The 25,526-nt window shown below is 43.0% G+C and overlaps 1 protein-coding gene across 1 annotated transcript in view; it reads right to left on the bottom strand.

Moving 5' to 3' along the window:
* Nucleotides 1-25,526, bottom strand: part of LOC147893064 (structural maintenance of chromosomes protein 4-like) — a 93,708-nt gene that overhangs the window by 16,721 nt on the left and 51,461 nt on the right. Inside the window, exons 12-13 of the mRNA XM_087387582.1 lie at nucleotides 17,527-17,691; nucleotides 17,182-17,387 (exon numbers count right to left, since the gene is read on the bottom strand). Of these exons, the coding sequence (XP_087243708.1) occupies nucleotides 17,182-17,387; nucleotides 17,527-17,691 (371 nt within the window). The remainder of the gene's footprint in view (nucleotides 1-17,181; nucleotides 17,388-17,526; nucleotides 17,692-25,526) is intronic.

The following is a 25,526-nucleotide window of genomic DNA, read 5'->3' as shown; positions in this document are numbered from 1 at the left end:
ACTATACTTTCTTATTGCTTAGGAATGTGCCTAGAACGTTCATATGAAATTGGGTCAGGTTAAGGAGTCACGTACTATGGTTTCTTGGCTTCAAAGGAATGCAATGCCTTATACCTCTGAGTTCATTGATGCGTAGCGAATTGGTGGATTCGTTTGGAAACAACTGATGAATTGTGCAGCATGGGGATGACTTTAGGTTTGGTATTTTGTTCCAACAGATCTAAAGGGCTTGGGACAGCGACCTGGGCCGACCGAGACAGCAATCCAGATCTGGATTCAGACAAAGATACAAATTTTTGGCAAAAAGATCCAGGTCAAGCTGGGACAAAATCTGGTTCCGATGATAAGAAAAAAAAGGAAAGACAACCAGGAGTTATGTACTTTACCACGTCAGATAGGTGAGACTTCATAGGGATCAGCTGCAATGTGGGCTGGAGCTTTGTACATGATGAGCTTATGAACCAGATTCCAGAGTATGTGCCTTTGTAATAGGCACCGAGACAAACCCCCATAAAAACTGACTGAAGATAGATCACACAGACTCAGAGAGAACCAAAGGACTACACAAACCGAGACAACTAAACTTTAGAACTGAACTTTCCTGAACAACTCAGAGAACAATCAACCTCAGAATACTACGAACCCACAGCCCACATGGAAGGTTATCTTTGGGACTTTTCAAGACATCAACCCACAATCAAGATCCCATAATCAAGATTCGTAAGCCTCCATCAAGAGCAACAGCTCGTAACTCTTGATGTGATCATAACTGCTCCACAGCATCTCCTTCTCAAACACTGAGCTCCAACATTCCATAACTCTCCCCAAAATTCCAGTCAACAACCAAAGAGTGAAAGGGACTGGTTGGTAGATCGCATCGATCATCTCTGCTCTTACACAACTACATCCAGCGTCTGTACTTTTCTCTTGCTTGTAGTGTACTCCACACTCATAGCTTCATGTCGCCAACAGTCCTCCAGTCAGCAGAATTGAGACCACAGCTATGCCTCAAGCTTTTACTAACCAATAGCTCATAACCATCCACCTACAAGCCCACACGGAAGACATCTCAAGCAACAGCCTCAGCCTCTTCTATTTCCCGTATTGTATGCTTTCCGTCACTCAAGATATTCTGCTCAAAACCTTCATGATAGCTATACTTCTCACCGCCAAGAAACCCACGACTCCAGTAAGAGTAAACAGCTCGTTGGAAAACAGCGCCAACTCACAGCTTCTCTTTTTCATGGTGTATGCTCTCCCTCTGCCGTTCAAAATCCTCTAGCGCGCAGTAGCCACGCCCAGCCAAATTCCAAAGCTCTCAGTCGCCCTTCAAAGTACTCTGGCCTCCATAGTTGAGACGCCCTTCTACAACCAGCAGCTCACGGTCTCCTTGTGCCATCTTTCCTAGGCCACGTTCAAGCTCTCCACCCCCAAACTTCAAAAGCTCCTCTCCAAGGAAACCGTTGATGTGAAAAAAAGAAACACAAGACTATCCTCAGACAAACACAAAATGACTCAATACTTCATCGCTGACCCCCATACAATCATATCCACTTCTTCAGAATCCAACTCTAGAAGCAAAGTCGTTTTTTCAGGACTTCTTCGGGATTAGTACTGTAATATGGTAGCTCTTAAGGTAGAGCCTATGCACCGACTTTCAGAGCGGGTATCCAGAGCACACAAGTAACAAGTCGACCTCCCACATAATCCGACTAGAACACACCCAGACTCTTTGAAAGAGGGGAGAGACTACACAGCCCAAAACAAACTGAATTTAGAACTGCACTTTTCCCCAAAAAAATCTCAGAAAGCAGTCAACCTCAAACACTACGAACCCACAGCCCACTGCTCAATGGCCAGCACGACTCCCAAGGCCACAAGCTATTCAAAAGAAGAACTGGCCGATACCATCATCTGAAAAACTGCAGGTATATTCACCGTACAAGCGGCCGTACAATTATACGTACGACAGCAAGCCCGTACAACCATTCAGTAATCCGTACAGTCTGCATTAAATGACGACCATCTTCCGTACAGCTCGTAGAAGCCACCTTTGATGACCCGTACGTGCCTGTTCAGCCTGCGATCAAGGCACCGTACTACCAGTCCGTACTAATCGACGAAAACACATCCGTACCATCTCGTACTGCAGCCCGTACAAAAATCCACACTTCAGTCCGTACCACCCGTACGGTTCTTTCCAGTCCTCAACCCACGCACGTCACAGGCAAGCTTCTCCGTATGATCCTTACGGTCAGTAAAATGCACTAATCTGCATCAGTCATCAGCAAACGACAATCCTTCACGATCCTTTGAGGAAACTTCCAATTCCTTTTGGACTTCCCCACACTAGAATCGTCAATTTCAGATTCAGAACAGTTCAGCTTCCCTTTGCTTCGTATCAGCAAACCAACATGAACTATCGAAGAGGGCATCCAGTTCCTTTAGGACACTTTCCCATCCTCGAATCGTCCATTTTCAGAACCCCCATCTGCTTCTCTGCGTCAAACTCTGCCTTTTTTCCAGCGTGTTCTCCCCCGGAAATTTTCTGCAGCCCACCATCTCTATGTGATTCATGCTAGCTCTCTCTCTAAAAGCGTGCAAAACTTCATCACGTAGCCACCTTGCACGCACATGCTAACCTTCCCAATCTGTCCAGCCACCTCAGCCTAATATGCCACCTCACTAGTGACATTTTACCACTCTCAAGACATTTCCCCCAAATCACATTAAATGCATATTTTGGACCTTTAGTCACACAATTTCCACACACATTAGCATGCACATTAAAGCTTGCATGCACCCCCATGCACACACATGAAAAGCCCCTTGACATGGACACCATAACATATCAAATTCCTGTAACATGCAAGTGCACATTGACTCAGGAAAACATAAAAAAACCCTTCATGACTTGACTTTACGTGACCCTAAAAACATTCCATTTGGCCACACACTGGACACCCTTGCTCTGGAAGTCTGGTACGACCACATTGCATTTCATCATTTCCCTGATAAGTCCCTGCAAAAAACTTTTTCAAGTTCAAAATAAAAGTGTCTTTTACATGTGCAGCCAGTTACATTGGCTTATTCACACACAACCCGCAATTTAACACTATCATGTGTTCAGTGTCTACCCTCATGCACAATCTATGTGGAGAAAAATATATACAGATTTTATCCTATCATATTAGCCCAACCAAAAAGCTGCAAACATTCATGTTTGACAGCTTGAAGCCAACATAACCTGTACTGCAGCAAGTATATCTTCAGTCATACGTTCACTGATTGTATCTTCTTCCATCACGATCGGCCCACATGTTGACACTTGCATTATTCTTATCACATACTTCTTCAACCGGTACCCATTCACTCGATTGGTGTGCAAACTTCCATCCAAATCACTCAACTGATATGATCCATTTGAATACTTCTTAAACACACTGAAAGGACCCACCCACTTTGTCACAAATTTAGTCTGGAAAGTACTATCCAATTTACTGTCATATCTTAATACCAAGTCTCCTTCTTTGATGTTCTTATCCTTATACTTCAAATTAGCTTTCATTTGATTCTTTTCTTGAGTCTGAGCATAGTGTTCAACTGCTTTCATTCTATCAAGCTGAGCTTCCTGTAGTTCAACCTTCTTTCATACTCGGTGTTAAGTTCTTCATCCATTTTCATGAGCAACTTCAGAGCTGGAATTTCTACTTCCAATGGCAACAAAGCCTCTTTTCCATATACAAGATGAAAAGGAGAAAACTGTGTACCTTCCTTGATTGCTATTCGGTAAGCCCACAGTGCTTGTGGTACAACTTGATCCCAACTTTTCCCATACATCTTCATGATCTTACTCATCATATTAATCAACTCTCCGTTGAAATATTCATTCTTACTGTTACATTGAGGATAATAGGGAGTAGCATATCTATGCTTAATTCTGAGCTTATCACACAACAAGTCAACCAGCTCACTCCTAAATCTAGGCCCTTTATCACTTACCAATTCCAGAGGCATTCCAAATCTACAACATGTATCTTCATATATGAACTTGCTTACTTGTTTAGCATTGACTGAAGCAACTGCCTGTGCTTCTGCCCATCTCGAAAGATACTCTACCGCAGTGAGAATGTAACACTTACCTCCTGAAGTCATGGGAAGTGGACCGATTGCATCAATTCCCCACTTCTCGAATATGTTGTATGCTATGATGAGATTTCTCAGCTCTGGATGTAATACTCTTCTTCCCATCTGTTGGCATTGTAAACAGGATCTGCACCAATGCTTTATATCTCTCTGTAGAGAGGGCCAGATATACCCTTCCATTAGTATCTTTCTTAGCATTGTCTTGAATGCGAAATGTCCGCCACAAATCCCCTCATGATTTGCCTCAAGCACATGCATGATCTCAGCTTGCCATGGGATTCTTCTCAAGACTAAATCTGCACCCTTCATATACAAAACATCGTCAATAAGACAATAAGGCTCACAAGTTTTAACAAATCTATACCTCTTTTCTTTCGGAACCTCTTCTGGCACTTTTCCTGTGAGCAAGAAAGTCTCCACATTCGAAAGATACTCTCCCCCTCTGTACAAAGGTTCTTGAACTTTTACTACACACACCTGAACATTTTCCTCTCTACTAGCAACATCATGTGCCTCATGATTCAAGTTTCTGTCCACATGCTGTAACAACCATGCATCAAAGTGTCTGAGTAACTTTTTAACAATACTAACCCAATTCTTTAAATGTTCATACTTTATCCCCATAATCTGTTTTACAACCAGCATTGAATCACCTTTTATGATCAGTCTTTTTATTCCCATCTTCAAACATGATTGCAAACTTTCAGCTAAAGCAGCATATTCAGCTTCATTATTACTGCTTACCTTCAAGGGAAAACCTGATTTTCGGATTACCTTACCATCAAGATCATAGACAACCATTCCACCGGTTGCTTTGGCATACCCGCACTTTTTCAAAATTCACTTGTTAATCAGACCTCATGATTGTAAGTGAAGGATTGTAGAATTGAGCCCATCAAAGAACAAGGTATAGCTGTTTTCTAAACTTTTTTCCTGCACTCTTTCAGTATGATGTTCCACTTCCTTGACTAAAATAGGAGTATCTTTGTAAGTAAGCAAATCTGCCAGGGTTGCTCTGGTTGAGTTCTCTACCAGGAAAGTAAAAGTATATTCCTGCAATTCTGTTACCCATCTCACCATACTTCGTGAAAAATTAATACCATTCACAAGTTGTGGCAACAGAGTACAACTGGTAAGTACCACAAAAGAATGAGGCAGTAAATAATTCTGAAATCTTCTACATGTAAATACAAAGCTGGCTAATACCAATTCAGCAGCTGAATACTTCTTCTCTGCTTCACTTTTTACCCTACTAGCAAAAAACACAGGCCTCATATACCTTGATTGCTCTCCCTGCTGCAATAAAATGGCTCCCAATGCATCCGGCCCCACTGAAGGATTGACATACAAAGTCTTATCGAAATCAGGAGCTTTAACACTTGACACTCTTTCAACAATCTCTTTGACTGCTTCAAAAACCTCTCCACATTCACTTGTCCATTGCAAAGGCACCTTCTTCACTGCTTGTTGTAATGGATACAAAACTTGAGAAAGCATAGAAATGAATCTGGAAAGATACTTCACCTTTTGCAAGAAAGTATGCAACTGCCTTGTCTCTGTTGGAGGTGCTAGAGTAACCAGTGCTTTGATCTTCTCAGGGTCTGGCTCTATTCCATTTTCAGAAACATGACCCAATACTTTAATACTTGGCCGTGCCAGCTTACATTTTTTGGGATTAAGCTGTCCTCCACTATCATCAATTCTCCCAAGTACTTGATCCAGTTTGGAACAATGATCCTTCCGATCACTAAAAATACAAATATCATCAATAAAAGCCTTGCAAAATTTATCAAGAAAAGGGGCAAGTACCTCATTTGTGTTCTCCTGATAATGCGAGGGAGCATTCTTCAAACCAAGAGGCATCTTCTTATAAGAAAAGCAGCCCCAGGGAGTAATAAAAGTTGTCTTTGTCTGGTCTTCAGGAGCAATTGCAATCTGAAAATATCCCGAATACCCATCACATAAACTATACATCTCATGACCGGCTATCTTATCCAGTATGTCATCCACATGTGGGAGAGGATAGTGATTACTCTTCGTCATAGCATTCAACGGTTTGTAATTAACACATACTCTCCATCGTCCATCTTTCTTGGGTACGATAACCACCGGGCTGGCCCAGTCAGAGTGTATAATGGGGAAAATTATATCAGCCTTAAGCAACTTGACCACCTCCTCTCGAAGTACTCTCACTTGCCCAGGACTCAATCTTTTCATTTTCTGAAATACCGGCCTTGCATCTTCTTTTAATTCAATCTTCAAAGGCTTCCCTTTAAACCCTCTAATCTCTTCATACGATGTGATAAATAAATGGGGATACCTGCGCAACATGGCTGAATACTCTTCCTTTTCTTTCAGAGTAAGATCTGGATTAATCATTTGCTGTACTAATTCCTGTGTTGGGACAGGTGCCTCTTTAGATTGCATAAACTCCTCCATTGTTTCAAATCTGTCCTCTTCTAACTGATGTACAGTTTCAGCCTGCTCACTTGTATCCAGAAAGTTCACTCCCTCAATAAAAGCAACCTGGGCTTCATCACTGTCAGAAGTAATACTACTTTCTTCTTCACTCGTGGTCTCACTCTGCTTTTCTTCTTCTTCGATTGGGCTTGATATCTCAGCATGACTCACCATATCAAAACTGAACTTTTTACCATTAGATGTATATATTGAGATTATTCCCTTCCCCCAATTTTGAATAGCTCCCACTTTCCTCAACCAAGGTCTGCCTAAAATGAGAGGGTAAGCGCCCATACCTGCCGGCATAACATGACAAATCTATTCTGCAATGCACATTGAAGACTTCCACATCCAAATCCTTCACTACCCCCAAACTCTTCACTCTGGTGTGGTTGGCCATTCTTATTCGGAAGTGAGAAGGATCAGTAACCTCCAAACCCAATCTCTCAACACAAGATTGAGTCATCACACATATCTGGGCACCTCCATCAATGTATGCCTCTCCAAGCTCATATCCTTTATGCCATGCCTCCACCGAAGGGCAAATATCTGGAAGCTCCGAAATAGACATAATATTTTTTGCTGCTTTATGCACAACTCTCTTCTTACCTGGATTTACAGCTTTCCTCCATTCTCTCTTCAGCCTTGGACAAAGCCCAACCATCTGTGCAAAAGTAATATCCACCTTTCTGTTAGACAGATCAGCAATCAAGTCATATTCAGCCTGCTCCTTCCCCAAGGGATAATCAGCTGTTTTGTATTTCTGTCTGGGCTTCCTCACCTTTTTCCTCTAGTAAGTAACAACATCTTCAACCTGCTTACTCTTTTTAACACTTGGCTCTCCTTCTTCATCCCTGTCTCTCTTCCCAAGAGGCAAAACATCCAAATCACTCTCTTCCAATCCAAGCACGCTAACAAACTGGCCTTTCCCCTTATCTTCAAAGGGAACCTTCTTTACTCCATTACTACTTGAAGGTCCAGGCTCTTTTATCTCCACTCCATGATCAATTGACCTATCATTTAAATTTGAAGGAAGTGGGTACACATCACCGCCAACTCTGGGAGGCTTATCACATTGAGTACTATAATGTCCCCAATCTAGACAATTGAAGCATTGCACATACGGAGCGTACACTCCTCGTCCTCTCCCGCCTTGCAAAGGTGCTTGAACACTTGAATTGGATGCATTACTTGCTCCTCTACCACCTGGAGTGCGACCTCGTCCTCTTCCTGCCATAAGGTTTAAGCTGAGATTCTTCATTAATTCAGCCATTTCATGAATTTCATCCTTCATTGATCCCTCTTTCTTTTCTTCTGGCCTCACTGGCTCAATTACATTCTGCACAGGCATCTCCGTAACAGAAGGAACAACGGGCACGCCATACTCCAACTGAATCATCCTTCTTTGCTTCCTCTCTTTCTCCTTAGCCACTCTCAAGGCTTCCTCAAAAGTTGGCAGGTCTTTCACCTCAACCTTCACCCGTATCTTAGGCTTTAAGCCTGCACTAAATCTATCCTTCTTTATGACACGAGGTGGTACTTCTGGCAAAAGAATTGCCTGCCATTTATTCCACATGACCATAAATCTACTCACATAATCATCCACAGTTTGGTCTTTCCTTTGATACAAAGCACATAACTCCCTTCATACTCCATCTGCATCCCCGGTACATGCAAACCGTGTTAAAAAACCACTTCTTACCTCTCCATAAGTGAGATTCCTGCGTTCTCCTTGATCATTTTGAAAACTGGCCTGAAATTCCTGCAACCATGTACGAGCTTCCCCTACCAAGCAATAAGTCAAGATTTGCAACAACACTTCAGGTGCATTCCCGTCTTTAATAAGAGCAGTAAATTCCATGCTCTCAATGAACTTCTCAGGATCTTCATTGGGCAGACCATAAAATCTTGCAAAATCTTGAGCCATCTTCACTCTCTCTGAGCACTCTTTGACTTGCGTGGACTATCACTCACCAAAACAAAGACCGTCCCCAGCAGGATCGCCAACACAATGATGTGAAAAAAAAAGAAACACAAGACTATCCTCAGACAAACACAAAATGACTCAATACTTCATCGCTAACCCCCATACAATCATATCCACTTCTTCAAAATCCAACTCTAGAGGCAAAGTCGTTTTTTCAGGACTTCTTCGGGATCAATACTGTAATATGGTAGCTCTTAAGGTAGAACCTATGCACCGACTTTCAGAGCGGGTATCCAGAGCACACAAGTAACAAGTCGACCTCCCACATAATCCGACTAGAACACACCCAGACTCTTTGAAAGAGGGGAGAGACTACACAGCCCAAAACAAACTGAATTTAGAACTGCACTTTTCCCCAAAAAAATCTCAGAAAGCAGTCAACCTCAAACACTACGAACCCACAGCCCACTGCTCAATGGCCAGCACGACTCCCAAGGCCACAAGCTATTCAAAAGAAGAACTGGCCGATACCATCATCTGAAAAACTGCAGGTATATTCACCGTACAAGCAGCCGTACAATTATACGTACGACAGCAGGCCCGTACAACCATTCAGTAATCCGTACAGTCTGCATTAAATGACGACCATCTTCCGTACAGCTCGTAGAAGCCACCTTTGATGACCCGTACGTGCCTGTTCAGCCTGCGATCAAGGCACCGTACTACCAGTCCGTACTGATCGACGAAAACACCTCCGTACAATCTCGTATTGCAGCCAGTACAAAAATCCACACTTCAGTCCGTACCACCCGTACGGTTCTTTCCAGCCCTCAACCCACGCACGTCACAGGCAAGCTTCTCCGTATGATCCTTACGGTCAGTAAATTGCACTAATCTGCATCAGTCATCAGCAAACGACAATCCTTCACGATCCTTTGAGGAAACTTCCAATTCCTTTTGGACTTCCCCACACTAGAATCGTCAATTTCAGATTCAGAACAGTTCAGCTTCCCTTTGCTTCGTATCAGCAAACCAACATGAACTGTCGAAGAGGGCATCCAGTTCCTTTAGGACACTTTCCCATCCTCGAATCGTCCATTTTCAGAACCCCCATCTGCTTCTCTGCGTCAAACTCTGCCTTTTTTCCAGCGTGTTCTCCCCCGGAAATTTTCTGCAGCCCACCATCTCTATGTGATTCATGCTAGCTCTCTCTCTAGAAGCGTGCAAAACTTCATCACGTAGCCACCTTGCACGCACATGCTAACCTTCCCAATCTGTCCAGCCACCTCAGCCTAATCTGCCACCTCACTAGTGGCATTTTACCACTCTCAAGACATTTCCCCCAAATCACATTAAATGCACATTTTGGACCTTTAGTCACACAATTTCCACACACATTAGCATGCACATTAAAGCTTGCATGCACCCCCATGCACACACATGAAAAGCCCCTTGACATGGACACCATAACATATCAAATTCCTGTAACATGCAAGTGCACATTGACTCAGGAAAACATAAAGAAACCCTTCATGACTTGACTTTACGTGACCCTAAAAACATTCCATTTGGCCACACACTGGACACCCTTGCTCTGGAAGGCTGGTACGACCACATTGCATTTCATCATTTCCCTGATAAGTCCCTGCAAAAAACTTTTAGTCTTTCAAGTTCAAAATAAAAGTGTCTTTTACATGTACAGCCAGTTACATTGGCTTATTCACACACAACCCACAATTTAACACTATCATGTGTTCAGTGTCTACCCTCATGCACAATCTATGTGGAGAAAAATATATACAGATTTTATCCTATCACCGTCATGCCCTCTTACAGAGATGCTCCCCCTCTATTCATTTGTCTCCTGGTCTGAGCAGTCATGACCCCCAGTTCACAGAACCCGCCATCACCTCTCTTCGCTCATGGAGTTCCTACAATCGAGTTGCCTCCAGTAACTCAAGCTCGCAGACTCAGTCTCCTCTCCAAGGTTCCCGGTATGCCTTCCTCTGTGCCATCTTCAACCTCCCCGTGTCTCCAAAGTTTCCCCTGCTACATAGTAGCGACGCCACAGCTGCGTCCCCTAGCACCCAACGCTTCTCCCACACCTCCTTTTCGTGAGCACGACTGCCTCACAGCTCCGCTTCTCCTCATGGGGCACACGCTTTTTTTCCCTGCAAAACATACTTTATTATTTCAAAAAAGTATACATCAGTCCATCATGCTTGTGAAAGAAAAATCCACAAATGCCAAAAGCCCACACCTACCCTAGATGTGTACAACTATGTGCCTACCCACAACTATATACAGTGCTAAAAAACTTGATACAGGTTTTGTCCTATCATTTTTCCCATCGCCCAATCTGCAGACATTCATGTCTTGCAGATAGAGGTATATAAGATTTGCATTTCTTCATAGATATCCTCATCCATTAGGTCTTCCGGCTTGTCTCGTTTCATCACAGTAGGTCCACAACTGCCCACACTCATGATCCTATGAAAGTATTTCTTTAGTCTGAAGCCATTGACTCTATTCTTATGCTGCTGACCATCCAAATCCTCAAGTTGATATGATCCATTTTTGAATTTTTTCTTCACACAAAAAGGTCCATCACATTTGGTCACAAATTTCTTCTTGAAGGTAGAATCCAGACTACTGTTGTATCTCAAAACTAGATAACCCTCCTTGATTTTCTTATCCCTGAATTTCCTGTCTGCTCTCTTCTGATTCTCCTCTTGAATTAAAGCATAATGTTCCACCACCTTTTGTCTATCTAGTTGTGCTTCCTGCAAATCCAACAACCGGTTCTGGAAAGTAGAATTTGAATCCTCGTTTATCTTCATTAACATCTGTAATGCAGGAATTTCTACTTTGAAGGGCAAAAGAGCTGTTTCCCGTAATGGTGAAAATTGGGCGCCTTCTTTTACAACAACTCTGTAAGCCCATAAAGCCTAGTGCAAAGCAAGATCCCACTCTTTCTCATAGGTTCTCATAATCTTTCCCATGATATTAGTACACACAACATTAAATTTTTCATTCATCCCATTACATTGAGCGTAATAGGGACTTGCATATCTGTGTTTAATCTTCAGCTTACCACATAATAAATCCATCAATTCACTCCTGAAACTTGGGCCTCTATCAGAAAGCGATTCCAGTGGTACACCAAACCTACAGCAGATATCCTCGTACACAAATTTACATACAGATTTTGCATTGACAGCCCGTACTGCACGTGCTTCAGCCCATCTCGTCAAATAATCCACAGCTGTCAGCATATAACAATTTCCCCTGGCTGTCATGGGTAGAGGACCGATGGCATCTATTCCCCATTTCTCGAAAATATTATAAGCAAGCATGATATTTCTAAGTTCTGGATGTAAGATTCTCTTACTCATCTGCTGACACTGTAGGCATGACTTGCACCAATGTCTTATGTCTCTCTGGAGAGATGGCCACACATATCCTTCTGTAAGTATTTTCCTCAGCATGATTTTGAAAGCAAAATGTCCTCCACATACTCCCTCATGATTAGCTTGTAGGATATGAAAAACTTCCTCATGCCACGGAATTCATCTGAGCACCAGATCAGCCCCTTTCATGTAAAGAACATCATCTATCAGACAATAAGAAGTACAGCTTTTAATAAATCTGTATTTTCTTTGTTTCAAAACTTCTTCAGGCACTTTACCAGTTAACAGGAAGCTTTCCTCACAAGCTAATGTCTCCCTTCCTTTGTATAAGGGTTCCTGCACTCCTACTGCATCAACATAAGCTGCTGTAATTTCCTGCGCAGCATCATGTGCATTTACATTCTTACCTCTTTCAATATGCTAGAGTGTCCAGGCATCCAATTGATTTAACAGTTTCTTCACCGCGCCTATCCACCTCTTCAAATGAACATGCTTGACGTTCAAGACACCTAAAATTTGCTTCACAGCCAACAGAGAATCTCCCTTAATCATGAGTCTCTTAATACCCAGACTAATGCATACTTTCAAACCGTCAAAGAGGCCTGCATATTCAGCTTCATTATTACTGTTGGCTTCGAGCTGAATTCCCATTTTCCGAATCTCCTTTCCTCCAAGATCATAAATGACAATTCCTCCTGTACTTTTATTTAAACTTTTTTTGTAAGATCCATCAAAGTGTAAAACAAATGCATTCTCTAGTACTTTTTCTTCATTCATGTCAGTGTTCTTCTCCACATCTTCAACTAAAATAGGTCCTTCCTTATAGGTGAGGAGATCAGCCAAGGAAGCTCTGATAGAGTTCTCAACCAAGAAGGTAAAAGAGTACTCCTGTAACTCTACTATCCATTTAATCATGCTCTTGGAGATGTTTGTACTATTCAACATATGAGGCAGTAGTGAACATGAGGTCAAAACCACAAAAGGTCTGGACAATAGATAAGACCGAAATCTCCTACAGGCATACAAGAGGCTAGCCAGGATCAATTCAGCCACTGAATACTTCCTTTCTACTTCACTCTTCACCCTACTCGCATAATAGACTAGCCTCATATATCTGGAACCCTCTCCCTGTTGCAAAAGAATAGCACCAATAGCATCTAGTCCCACAGACGGATTCACATAAAATGTCTTGGAATAATCTGGTGGCTTTACACTCTATATATGAGTCAAGGATTCCTTAATTGCCTCAAACACCTCTTCACTCTCTGTCGTCCATTTTAGAGGCTCAGATTTTACCACCTGCTGAAGGGGATACAAAATCTGAGATAAATCTCAACAGATACTTCACCTTCTGGAGAAAGGTATGCAACTGCTTGGTATTCTCAGGAGCGGACAGCATAACTAAAGCTTTTACTTTACCTGGATCCGGCTCAATCCCATTCTTAGACAGAATATGCCCCAATATTTTAATGCTGGTCCGAGCCAACTCAGTCTTCTTAGGATTTAATTGACCACCATTATTATCAATCTCATAGAATACCTGATCCAACTTTCCACAATGCTCCCTTCTTCCACTGTACACACAGATGTCATCAATAAACACTTCACAAAATTAATCCAGGAAGGGTGATAAAATCATATCTAAGTTCTCCTGATGAATTCTCCTAAAAGTGCGAGGCGCCGTTAGTAACTCCAAAAGGCATTTTCCTGTAACAAAAACAACCCCAGGGGGTAATGAAAGTAGTCTTGATTTGATCTTCCTGGGCTATGGCTATCTGGAAGTACCCTGAATATCCGTCACACAAGCTATACATTTCATGACCCGGCACTTTATAAAGAATATCATCCAGAAAAGGCAGAGGAGAGTGGTTTCTCTCTGTCACTGCATTCAAAGGTTTGTAATCAACACACACTCTCCATTTGTCTACACCTTTTGCCACTATGACCACAGGACTTATCCAATCAGAGTGAGCTACAGGATAAATTATTCCTACCTTGAGAAGCTTATCTACCTCTTCCTTCAGCAACCTCTTCCTTCAGCACATCTCTTTGCCTCGGGGTTAATCTCCTTATTTTTTGAAAAACAGGCTTGGCACCTTCCTTCAGCTCAATCCTCAGAGGCTTCCCTTTAAATCCCCCGATCTCCTCATAAGAGGTGATAAACAAATTGCGGTATTTCTGCAACATCTTCAAATATTCTTCTTTCTCCTCAACATTGAGATCGGGATTCAATGATTGCTCAATCAACACCTGGGTTGATTCTTAAGAACATTTGGGCTGCATTAAATCCTCGATAACCTCAAACCTATCCACCTCTTCCTCACCGAACCCTGCTGCCCCCACAAAATCCACCTGTGAATCCTCATCTACCAAATCCACCAATGCTATTGTTCCTTCATCACTTTCTGAAGTCACCGAACTCTCATCCTCACTACCGGTTTCACTTCTCTCTTCCTCTTCACTTGCTGAATCTGAAACTTCAGCCCTGCTTACCATATCAGAATTCCATTTCTTCCCATTCATATGTACAGAAAAGATTCCTTTCTGCCAATTCTGAATTGCACCTACCTTCCTCAACCACGGCCTTTCAAGAATCAAAGAATAGGCTCCCAACCCCGCAGGCATCACATGACAATCCACTCGACATGAAACACTGAATGCCTCAACTTCCAGACCAAATACTATCCCTAAAGTCTTCACCTTGGAGTGGTTTGCCATTCTGATGCGATAACTAGAGGAGCGGGATATCTTCAGTCCTAATCTCTAAACACAAGCCTGAGTAATCACACAAATCTGTGCACCCCCATCTATATAGGCCTCTCCAAAACCCATTCCTTTATGCCAAGCTTCTACAACAGGTAAAAGATCCGGCAACTCTAAGACAGACATCAGCTTAATTGTACCTTTATGAGAGTTCTTCTTTGCTGGATTTACAGCCCACCTCCATTCTTTTTTAAGCTTTGGGCATAGACCAATCATTTGAGCAAATGTAATGTCCGGTTTCCTCGCTGAAAGATCTTCCACCAAATCATAATCTCCCTGCTCCTTCCCATGGGATAATCTGCAGTTCTATACTTCCTTCTGGGCTTCCTGCTCTTCTAGCGGCAGTAGCCACGCCCAGCCAAATTCCAAATCTCTCAGTCGCCCTTCAAAGTTCTCTGGCCTCCGTGGTTGAGACGCCCTTCTACAACCAGCAGCTCACGGTCTCCTTGCGCCATCTTTCCCACGCCACGTTCAAGCTCTCGACCCCCAAACTTCAGAAGCTCCTCTCCAAGGCAACCGTCATGCCCTCTTACAGAGATGCTCCCCCTCTATTCATTTGTCTCCTGGTCTGAGCAGCCACGACCCCCAGCTCACAGAACCCGCCATCACCTCTCTTCGCTCATGGAGTTCATGCAATCGAGTTGCCTCCAGCAACTCAAGCTCCCAGACTCAGTCTCCTCTCCAAGGTTCCCGGTATGCCTTCCTCTGTGCCATCTTCAACCTCCCCGTGTCTCTAAAGTTTCCCCGGCTACACAGTAGCGACACCACAGCTGCGTCCCCTAGCACCCGACGCTTCTCCCACACCTCCTTTTCGTGATCACTGCTGCCTCACAGCTCCTCTTCTCATGATGGAGCACACGCTTTTTTTCCCTGCAAAACATACTTTATTATCTCAAAAAAGTATACATCAGTCCATCATGCTTGTGAAAGAAAAATCCACAAATGCCAAAAGTCCACGCCTTGCCCTAGATGTGTACAACTATGTGCCTACCCACAGCTATATACAGTGCTAAAAAACTTGATACAGGTTTTGTCCTATCACCGGGTTTAGCACAAAGGTCCGGATCTGATCGGGCCAGCTATCCTGATCCAGTTTTGAGGCAGAGATTTGGGTCCAACTGGGACAGAAATCTAGATCCAATTCGGGGTAGAGATCTGGCCAGGCCAGCAATCTGGATTTGCATTCGGGTCAGAGATCCATGTTGGTCCAAAACAAAAATTTGGATCTGGCTTGGTACAGAGATCAAGGGCAGACAAGGCCAACAATCCAGATCCGGGTTGATGGACAGTGATGTTGGTCCACCCAGGACAAAAATCCGGATCCCGGTTCAGGATAGAGATCCAGGTCCTACAAAGACCACAATTCAAAGCTGGACTCGGGACCAAGACACGGGTCTGACTGGGACAGCAATCCGAATTCGGGGCAGAGATCCATATCCGGGACAGTTTGTATCCCAATCCAAGATATCCTCCATGCTCTCATGTAGACAATGCCTCTCTTACTTCACTTGTAAAGGGTTCCCATGGGAGGCTATGCTTAGCATTGTCATTTGGAAATTTTCCATGCCAATTGCAGTGAGATCATCGGCAAGCAGATCCTTTGGAGAATTTTCCATTCCAATTGCAGTGATGTCATTGGCAAGCAGATCCTAACCCTGATTTGGAGAGAAATCATTCACAACACGTGCAGCCACTTGGGCGAAATCTTCTAGCAACTCCTGGGCAGTTACCAACCGTACTGCGAAATTTATCAGACCCTGGGTGAGTATGGCATGAGACCAGTTGGTTCCTCTTGTTATGGCATTTAATAAATGAATAGGAAAGAACACTTACTAGAGGCTGCCAGGATAGGAGACAGTCTAGTGAAGACAAAAGGTTTGAAAAATAAGGCAGCTAATAAGAGAACAAGTTGAACATAAAATCAAAGAGGCAAAGAGAAAGCAATTGGGAAAGGGGCTCACAAGAAGAAAAGGTGAGCAGGGAAGGTTCACAAAGAGAGCTGCCACGCAGTAAAGAATGGATTATTGGTGGAAAGGATTGCAATAGCAGAAAGAAGACAAGTGGTGAGATAATGAGTAAAAAAGTGGCAGCAAGAAAGTTGACAGGCGTGATATGGCAAGGGGCCAGGAAGCAAACATGAACTCAGGCAGAGAACAAAGGGATGGAAGACAGGGAAGAAACAAACAGAAAATGAGGGTGGACGACACAGGCTAGATGATGGGTGGATGCAGGGCATGGGTTTGTGGGAAGAAGACAGGTGCAATCAGGCAGTTGAAGAAGAGATGGCAAAATGTACGAGGTGAGGTAGTCAGGAGGGTGAGCTAATGTATTATATTTATAATTATTTCTCCTTATTTTGTTACATCTATGTAAACAAAATCGAGTTCAGCATGTGATGTTTCTAAACAAGGCCATCACAATCAACCATTAACAAGTACTACAGGAAAGATTTATATGTTTATTTGATGACCCTACGTCATCGATGTGTTGACCATGTGATTCATAATTGAATTGATTGCGTTCATCATGTCACCGCTCACTTTGGCCAAGTCTACCAAGCGTCCATGGAGCTTTTCCTTTAACTTCATCATCAGGACTTCTATGGCTTTGTCCTCCTTGGAAATCCTGCTGTTCCTTGCTTGGAAATTATGGATCTTCTTTTTCAGATGGCAAAGCTCCAACTTGCAAGTGGACCAAGAAATACAATAGCATACTTTGCTGAGTCAGAAAAACAGAAGCCAAAATGTGTGGTAAGGCAACAGAGCTATTGACCTTTCAAGTATATGTAGTTTATTCATACAAATTGCACCATTAAAAAACCTCAAGTCTTCTCAGTTCCTCCTTCAGGTCAGGAAGTATGCGTGAGGAGATCTTATTTGATTCTTGACAATGAGCATTTATGGCCTCCTGAACGCTGGATATATCCTGTTCTTTTTTATTTCTTGCTTCTGTCATTTCCGTAAATTGTCTCTCCAATAAACCCACCTGCAAGCTCGACTTCAAGTAAGTCATTGCTTAGGTGTAGAGCTTGCAAAAGTTACTATGTCCTGTTACCTGGACATGCTTCATATTAGAGACTAAATTACAAGCTTTTATGTATATCCTATGTATACTAACCAGACATAAAATCAAAAGCTTTCCCTTTTACTGGAAATTAGATTGCATTTCCTTGCAGACATTTATTTTATTATGACTCATCTATCCACTATAGATGATGGAAGGACATAAACAATTTACTTTACTTTATTTGCAGAATCCTTTAAAATGCTGTTATTAAATTCTCATGTCACATCTACTGAAGAGGAAAAGAGGGTTCTTTGGGGGGGAAAGGAGAAGAGGGTTAAATAAACTCGAGCTGCAGCTCCTACCCTTTCCCCCCTCCCTCTCGCTGCCTCTCGTCCCCCTGCTCCTGTCCCCCCTTCCACTGCTCTCCCCCACCCCTCCCTCCCGCTTCTGCTCAGCCCCCCCCGCCCCCTTCCCCCTCCCTCCCTCCCCACTGCTGTCTCCAAACCCCTGCCCCTTCCCTCCCTGCTGCTGCCTCCCCCCATCCCTTTCCCTTCTGTCTCTCTCCCATGTACCTGTCCTCCTGTTGAAATCCCCAATGTAGACACATAAATGATATGGTGGTGTAGGATAGACTTTGGGTAGAAGGTCAGGAAGAAATACTAAAGACACTCAACCTAAAATGGTGCAGAAGAGATTCTTGGGAGACATGGGTGAAGAGATTCGAAAAAGTATGAGAAAAAAACATCTCTAAGAAGCAATCCTGCTTGCTTTGGCTAATCCTACACAAAGGAGTCTGGACTACTAAAAGATCTCGCAGGATCAGACATGACGACGGCATCTGCAATCAATGTAGAAGCGCCCAGGAGGACATTCCGCAACTATTCTTCAATCGTAGATCCAGAACATTATGGTCTTCAACATAGATCCGCCCAGATCCGTCACGCCCGACTACCACTAAACTACGCTCATCTCCTCCTGGGTGTCACGAGGACATGAAATTATGAGACTTTTGATTTGCGACTCCCGTAATTTGCACGTGACTGCCTTGAGCCTCTAGGACGCAAGGGTCCGGCCATGGGGCGAGACTTGGGAAATTAAAATTCCTAGTGGGCCCTTGGAAATAGTGAATGTGCCAGTTACTAAGCAATTAATTCCTAGGGCCAAAGTGTGCAACAGCGGACCAAAAGAGTGGTGCCAAAAAAAAAAATTGCTTTTAGGGGCCAAAAGAGTGGTGCAATTAAAAAACATTGCTTTTTGGAGCCTATGGCTTTGAAAGGGGAAAGGAGCCCTTCTTTTAGATTCAATTGGCCAAATCAGTTTTAGAGGAGCCAGATCATCAATTTGGAGCTGCCAGACCCTGCCAGGTGCTGCTAGAGTCAAATTGCTTTTTACCAAAAGGTTCCAGAGCCTGCCACGATAATTCTTTTTTACCCAGGGGCAAGTTTCAAGTGATCCAGAGCTTGCCAAGGAAATTCGTTTTTACCTAGGGGCCAGTTTCAGGTGATCCAAAGCATGCTAGGGAAATTCGTTTTTACCCAAGGGCCAATTTCAGGTGATCCAGAGCCTGCCAGAAGACCTAGGGCCTGCCAGGGAAATTCGTTTTTACCTAGGAGCCAGTTCCAAGTGACTGCCACAGCAAATCGCAATTGATCCAGGAGCCTATTGCAGGTGGCGATTTCTGCCAGGGTATCTGTTCCAGTTTGCGATTTGCTTTTGGGCTGTTCTAGGTGCCTGCAATTGGTTCTAGGGCTGTTTCAGGAGTTCATGACTTAACCAAGCTGCTCTAGGTGAAATGCGACTTACCTTTTCAGGCTTTCAGGCTCTGCAGGAGATTTCGACCTGATTTTCCGGAGCTTTCTGGGTGTTGTGACTGGTTTTGGTAACTTTCCAAGCGTGGGTGTTCGCTTCTAGGCTGCTCTTAGGGCTATGCCAGAGCAGAATCAGCTTATCTCCGCAGGATCTTGGTTTTCTAGATAGGGTAACCTTTCTTCTGTGGATTCTAGGTAGAAGAAGGCTTGTCTTTGCCTGCTTTTGCCGTTCCCAGGTTGGTTGCTGGCTAGTTATTGCGTTTGGGTTTCTTTCCACGCGAAGAAAGGTCGATTTATGCTGTTGGGCAGTGGCCAAGGAAGCTATAGACTGTGGCAACCCGCTAGGAAGTGTTTGGTTGTTTGATTGCACCAGAGTTCAGCTGATGAGGGCTTTGTCTTGCAGTTCTTCAACCGTGTTTGGCTGGTTGGGCACTTGGTTGTGCGATTGCAAGCGTGGTTCAGACAGTGGATGCTATTGGGGTCTTTGTTGCATACTTTGGTTGGCTGAGGATACAGGATTGTCTATTGATTGGATGCTGTTCACCGTTTGAAGTTGAGCAAGGAATTCCAAGGTGGGCTGGACTGGGAGTCTGCGGGCATTGGTTTGCCTGTGGTGCAACTTCCCAGAGACCTTTGTAATCAACCGCTTGGCTTCAAATGAATGTTAAATAAATACCGCAAGGAGCGCCAATGTTTGGGGCCAATTGGCGTCCTTGTTTCTAAGTAGGAGCGCTCTAGCTCCCCTGTGATTTGTTTTGTGGTGTATATTTACTTGTCTATTTACTGTGTATGCTGTAATTAAGTGGATCCTACCACCCTTTACGTTGTTGAGGCTGCTTTCACTAGGAGACACCCCTAACAGAGCTCCATCAAAGTAGAACACCTTCCAAGCCTCGGCACTTTGGGCAATTTGGTTCTCTCGGTGTGCAAAAGTTTTTAAGGATAAAGTTATTCATGCTACTAATGTCTTCTTAAAATTCATGTGTGCAACTAGGAGCGCAGTGACGTTCTTCAGAAGATCCTCACAGCTCAGACACAAATACATGCATTCACTCAGAAAGAAGATGATCTTGCCCATGAAGGAAACAGCCTGCTGGAGCAGATATGACTGCTTGTGGAGAAGGAAGCAAACGAAAGAGAACAGCCTCAAAACCAAGAGATTGAAAGACCGATCCCTTTGCAGAACACTACTCCTCCTCCTATTTCTCATGATCTTATCTTTGTACCTGCTAGTGCGCCTGAAGAGAGAGCAGCGATAAAAAGGGTCATACATGCACAAGCACAGAAATCAAGGTGGTATCCCACGTGGTGCCAAAGGACGAAGCTAACTGAAATGCTTCCCAGATCAGTAGACAGACTCTTAGATCTGAGTACAGCTTCCCCGTGTAGGGAAGGAGTTTTGTTGTTTTTGGTGATGTAAAAAACTTGTACATCTTCTTGACTTTAGAATATAAACCCGCATTCTACGTCCCCAAAAAAAAAAGTGTTGAGAGGAAACAGATGACAAGAAATTAGTCTCCATCACTCTCAACAGCTTGGCTCCATCTTATGGCACACTTGTTACCTCTTTGACTATTATGCTCAAGGCAGCCCCTCTCTCGTTTGATGAGCTAGTTGGGTTGTTGTTACAGGAAGAAAAGAGGACCTCCAATTTTTTCTATTCTTTGCGTCAAGGTGGGCAAGCACTTGTCACCCAAGAAAATGGAAAATTTCAGCAAAAGGGAGGTCATTTTCAGAAAAAGAACAGCCATACATATCAGCCCAAGAATGAGGGGAATGCAAGTACAAATCAAGGCCCTAAGGGGAAGAAGGGCAGATGCAATTATTGTAAATGGTCATGTCATTATATTGCAGAGTGTCAAAAAAGGATTGCTAATGAGAAGAAAAGGAAATGCACAAGCAGTAATTTTGTTGCACCAGCTGAAAATGCAAATGCTCCACCACAGGCACACTTTGCACAAGAGGACAAAGATTTTGTATTTGCTGATGCCAAGGGGGATTCTCTATTGATGCTTCTTTTGCTGCCATTGATAAATGGTATTTGGATAGTGGTGCTACTAAGCACATGACTCCTAGAAAGGAGAGGTTTGAGGAAATCTCACCTGTTCATAGCAGATAGGTTACATGTGCAAATGTTGCTGATGCCAAGGGGGATTCTCTATTGATGCTTCTTTTGCTGCCATTGATAAATGGTATTTGGATAGTGGTGCTACTAAGCACATGACTCCTAGAAAGGAGAGGTTTGAGGAAATCTCACCTGTTCATAGCAGATAGGTTACATGTGCAAATGTTGCATCATAGGAGTGAGAGATATTACCATCCTTTTGGATTCAGGAAAGAAAAAATACATCCATGATATTTGGTATGTCCCACATTTGAGAAAAAATTAATTTCAGTTTCTTCTATTGCCCATGATCAACACATGCTTGTTGAGTTTTAAGATGATCAATGCAAGATCAAGGATACCAAGAAAGGGTATGAATTTGGGGCAACAAGTACTTATGATAAATGGTATTTGGATAGTGGTGCTACTAAGCACATGACTCCTAGAAAGGAGAGGTTTGAGGAAATCTCACCTGTTCATAGCAGATAGGTTACATGTGCAAATGTTGCATCATAGGAGTGGGAGATATTACCATCCTTTTGGATTCAAGAAAGAAAAAATACATCCGTGATATTTGGTATGTCCCACATTTGAGAAAAAATTAATTTCAGTTTCTTCTATTGCCCATGATCAACACATGCTTGTTGAGTTTTAAGATGATCAATGCAAGATCAAGGATCCCAAGAAAGGGTGTGAAATTGGGGCAACAAGTACTTATGATAAAGGGCTCTACAAGCTTGATGCTCTGCCAGCAAGCAAGCTTTGGCTGTCTCAATTTTCTTCTCCTAGTGATTTATGGCATTCCAATTTCGGCCATGTTCATCATAGGGCATTGGCCTGCTTGTACAACAATGAAATGGTTCATGGAATGCCAAAATTACAGCAGCCAGATAATGAAGTGTGTGAAGGGTGTGCTCTTGGCAAATTGCACCGTCTTCCGTTCAAGAAGGATCGCTCAGATTCAGTGAAAGCCACTAGAGTTTTGCAGATCATACAGAGTGATGTATGTGGTCCTATGAACGTGACAACCCATAGAGGGGCAAGGTATTTTGTTACCTTCATTGTTAATGACTATTCTAGATTCACATGGCTCTTCCTCATGAAGACTAAATCTGAAGTGTTTTATTGGTTCAAAGAGTTCAAAGCCTTGACTGAGAACCAAACCAATTCCAAGATACACACATTTTGTTCAGATAATAAGGGAGAGTGCACATCAAATGCCTTTGAAGGGTATTTGAACGAAAATGGGATCAAACATCACAAGACCGTGCCACTCACACTGCAGCACAATCCTATTTCAGAGAGAAAGAATAGGATACTTATGGAAAGGACAAGATGCATGCAGAAATGCAAGAAAGTGTCAAAGGCATTTTGGCCATTACTACAGCCACATACATACAGAATAGATGCCCTACAAAAGCATTGGTCACTGTGACACCTTTTGAAAGGTTTTATGGCTCAAAGCCAAAGGTTCATAATTTCAGAGTGTTTGGCTAGGTTGTCTATGCTTTGATTTCATCTCAGCTTAGATCAAAGCTTGATGACAAAAGCATCAAATGCATTTTTATTGGATATGGTACAGAAAGTAAAGGCTTTAGGCTCTATGATTCAGCAACCACGAAGATAATAATCAGCAGAGATGTTGCATTTGCTGAAAATGAATACATGCAACCCACTAGTGTGGATTTTCCACCTTATGATGATATTCCTTGGGATATAATTTAGATTGAGGATGATGATATGGGTTTCTCCCATACTTCAGCTAGTTTGCCACATGTTGAGGGTGATTCTCCCTCAAATGTTCCAGATGAGCAGCTAGCTAGTGAGGGAAAACAGCCCAATGTTTGGATACATTACCACCATCATTGAGTCAGTCAACCTCTGGATACAACTCCAAGTGGTGCATCCAGCAGTACAGCTGAGAAATCCATTCCAAAATCGGCAAGATTGACCAAAGGATCAGCCTACTTTGGGGAGAATCAGGGCAAGCACAAAAAGTGCTCATGGACAGGTCAATATTGCATTGATGACCTCCATTATGGAAGCTGAAATTGAGCCTGAAAGGATTGAGGATGCATAGAGACATCCTTCATGGCAGAATGCCATGGAATCTGAAATTAAGTGCGTTGAAAAGAATGCCACATGGGATTTGGTTGGTGCACCCATTGGCAAAAATATCGCGAGCACCAAATGAATCTATAAGGTCAAGTACCATTCCGATGGTACTGTGGAAAAATACAAGGCCCATCTCGTTGCCAAGGGGTATGCTCAAGAAGAGGGAATTGACTATGAGGAGACTTTTGCTCTGGTAGCCAAGATGACTACCATTCGTTGTGTCATTTCTCTTGCTGCAAATTATGGTTGGCCAGTCTATCAGATGGATGTTAAGACTTCTTTTTTGAGCAGAGATCTCAAAGAAGAGGTCAACAAGCACCCCATGCATGGTATCACAAGATACATCATTTTGTGCTGTCCCAAGGCTTTGTCAATACACATACAAAGCCTAATCTTTATGTTCTGCAAGAAAACTCAAACTTGGTCATTTTAGTGCTTTACATGGATGACATACTACTCACAGGGAGAAATACACAGCAAATTGCAGCAGTGCAGTCCGCCTTATGTCAGACACTTGACATGACAGATTTGGGTTTATTGCACTATTGTCTTGGCATTGAGTTTTGGCAGAGCCAAGAGGGAATATGCACGTCACAGACAAAGTATGCTTGAGATCTCTTGTAGAAATTTAAGATGGAAGAAAGCAAACCTGTGGCTACTTTGTTGGAAAAGGACTCAAACTTACTAAGCATGATGAGGCTGAAAAGTTTAATGGCACACTTTCCAGGCAGCTGGTTGGTAGTCTCATTTATTTATGCTCCACTAGGCCAAACATTGTCTAGGCTACAAGGTTGCTAAGTCAGTTTATCCATTGTTCTACTATCACATATTGGAATGCAGCCAAAAGAGTTCTCAAATATGTGCATGGCGCTCTCTCTTATGGTTTGCATTATGCTTCAGCTTGTGACATTTCTCTGAGTAATTTCACAGACTCAGATTGGTCAGGGGACATTGATGATAGAAGACCCACTTCTAGCTATTGCTTCTCATTAGGTTCAGCCAATATTTCTTGGCTCAGTAAGAAGCAAGACCCAGTCTCTCTTTCCTCTAGTGAAGCAGAGTATAAAGCCGCAAGTGCAGCCAATATGGAATGCATGCGGTTAAGGAAGCTTTTGCATGACTTACATCATGCACAGGATGGTGAGGCAACCTCTCTCCTTTGTGATAGCCAGAGTTGCATTGCCATTGGCACCAATCTTGTCTTTCATGCTCGCATGAAACGATTGAAAATCATCATCACTACATACGGGATTGTATTTCAAATGGCTTCATTGACCTTATCTAATGTTCCACTGAGGACAATGTGGCAAATATCTTACACACATGAATGAATACAGCAGGTACTTTAGGTACAGCACGTACTTATGAGATCATTCCAAAGTACTTCAGCCATATCATTGAGGGGGGATTTATAGACACATACAATGATATGGTGGTGTAGGATAGAAGAGGACTTAGTCTATTTTGGTGTGTGGTACTTGGGTACTATATATACCAAGTACTTGTACTTCATTTTCATTGAGCAAAATTATTGGAGTTTCTGTGTGACGACTTCTTGCTCACTCGTGTTCACAACCTTTCTCCATTTGTTCCTTCACCCAACAAGGAGAACTTCACCGTGACTCCAGAAATCCATGATGTGTGGGTAGAGGGTTGTGTATGGTTAAGTCAGCCTCCTCTTGTAGGTCTCAATCAAAGTGTGAGGTCTTGGGAGGAAAATACAAAACTGCTGGAATATGAAGCCAAAGTGAGTCTAAAATGAGTGTTCTAGGTAGTCTAGGTGTGGT

This window comes from Dipteris shenzhenensis, chromosome 16, assembly GCF_047967505.1.
Source record: "Dipteris shenzhenensis isolate YYH24624 ecotype China chromosome 16, Dip_SZ_1.0, whole genome shotgun sequence".
NCBI lineage: Eukaryota > Viridiplantae > Streptophyta > Polypodiopsida > Gleicheniales > Dipteridaceae > Dipteris > Dipteris shenzhenensis.
Note: the sequence above shows the minus strand (reverse complement) of the source record. Positions and strands in the feature narration are given on the sequence as shown.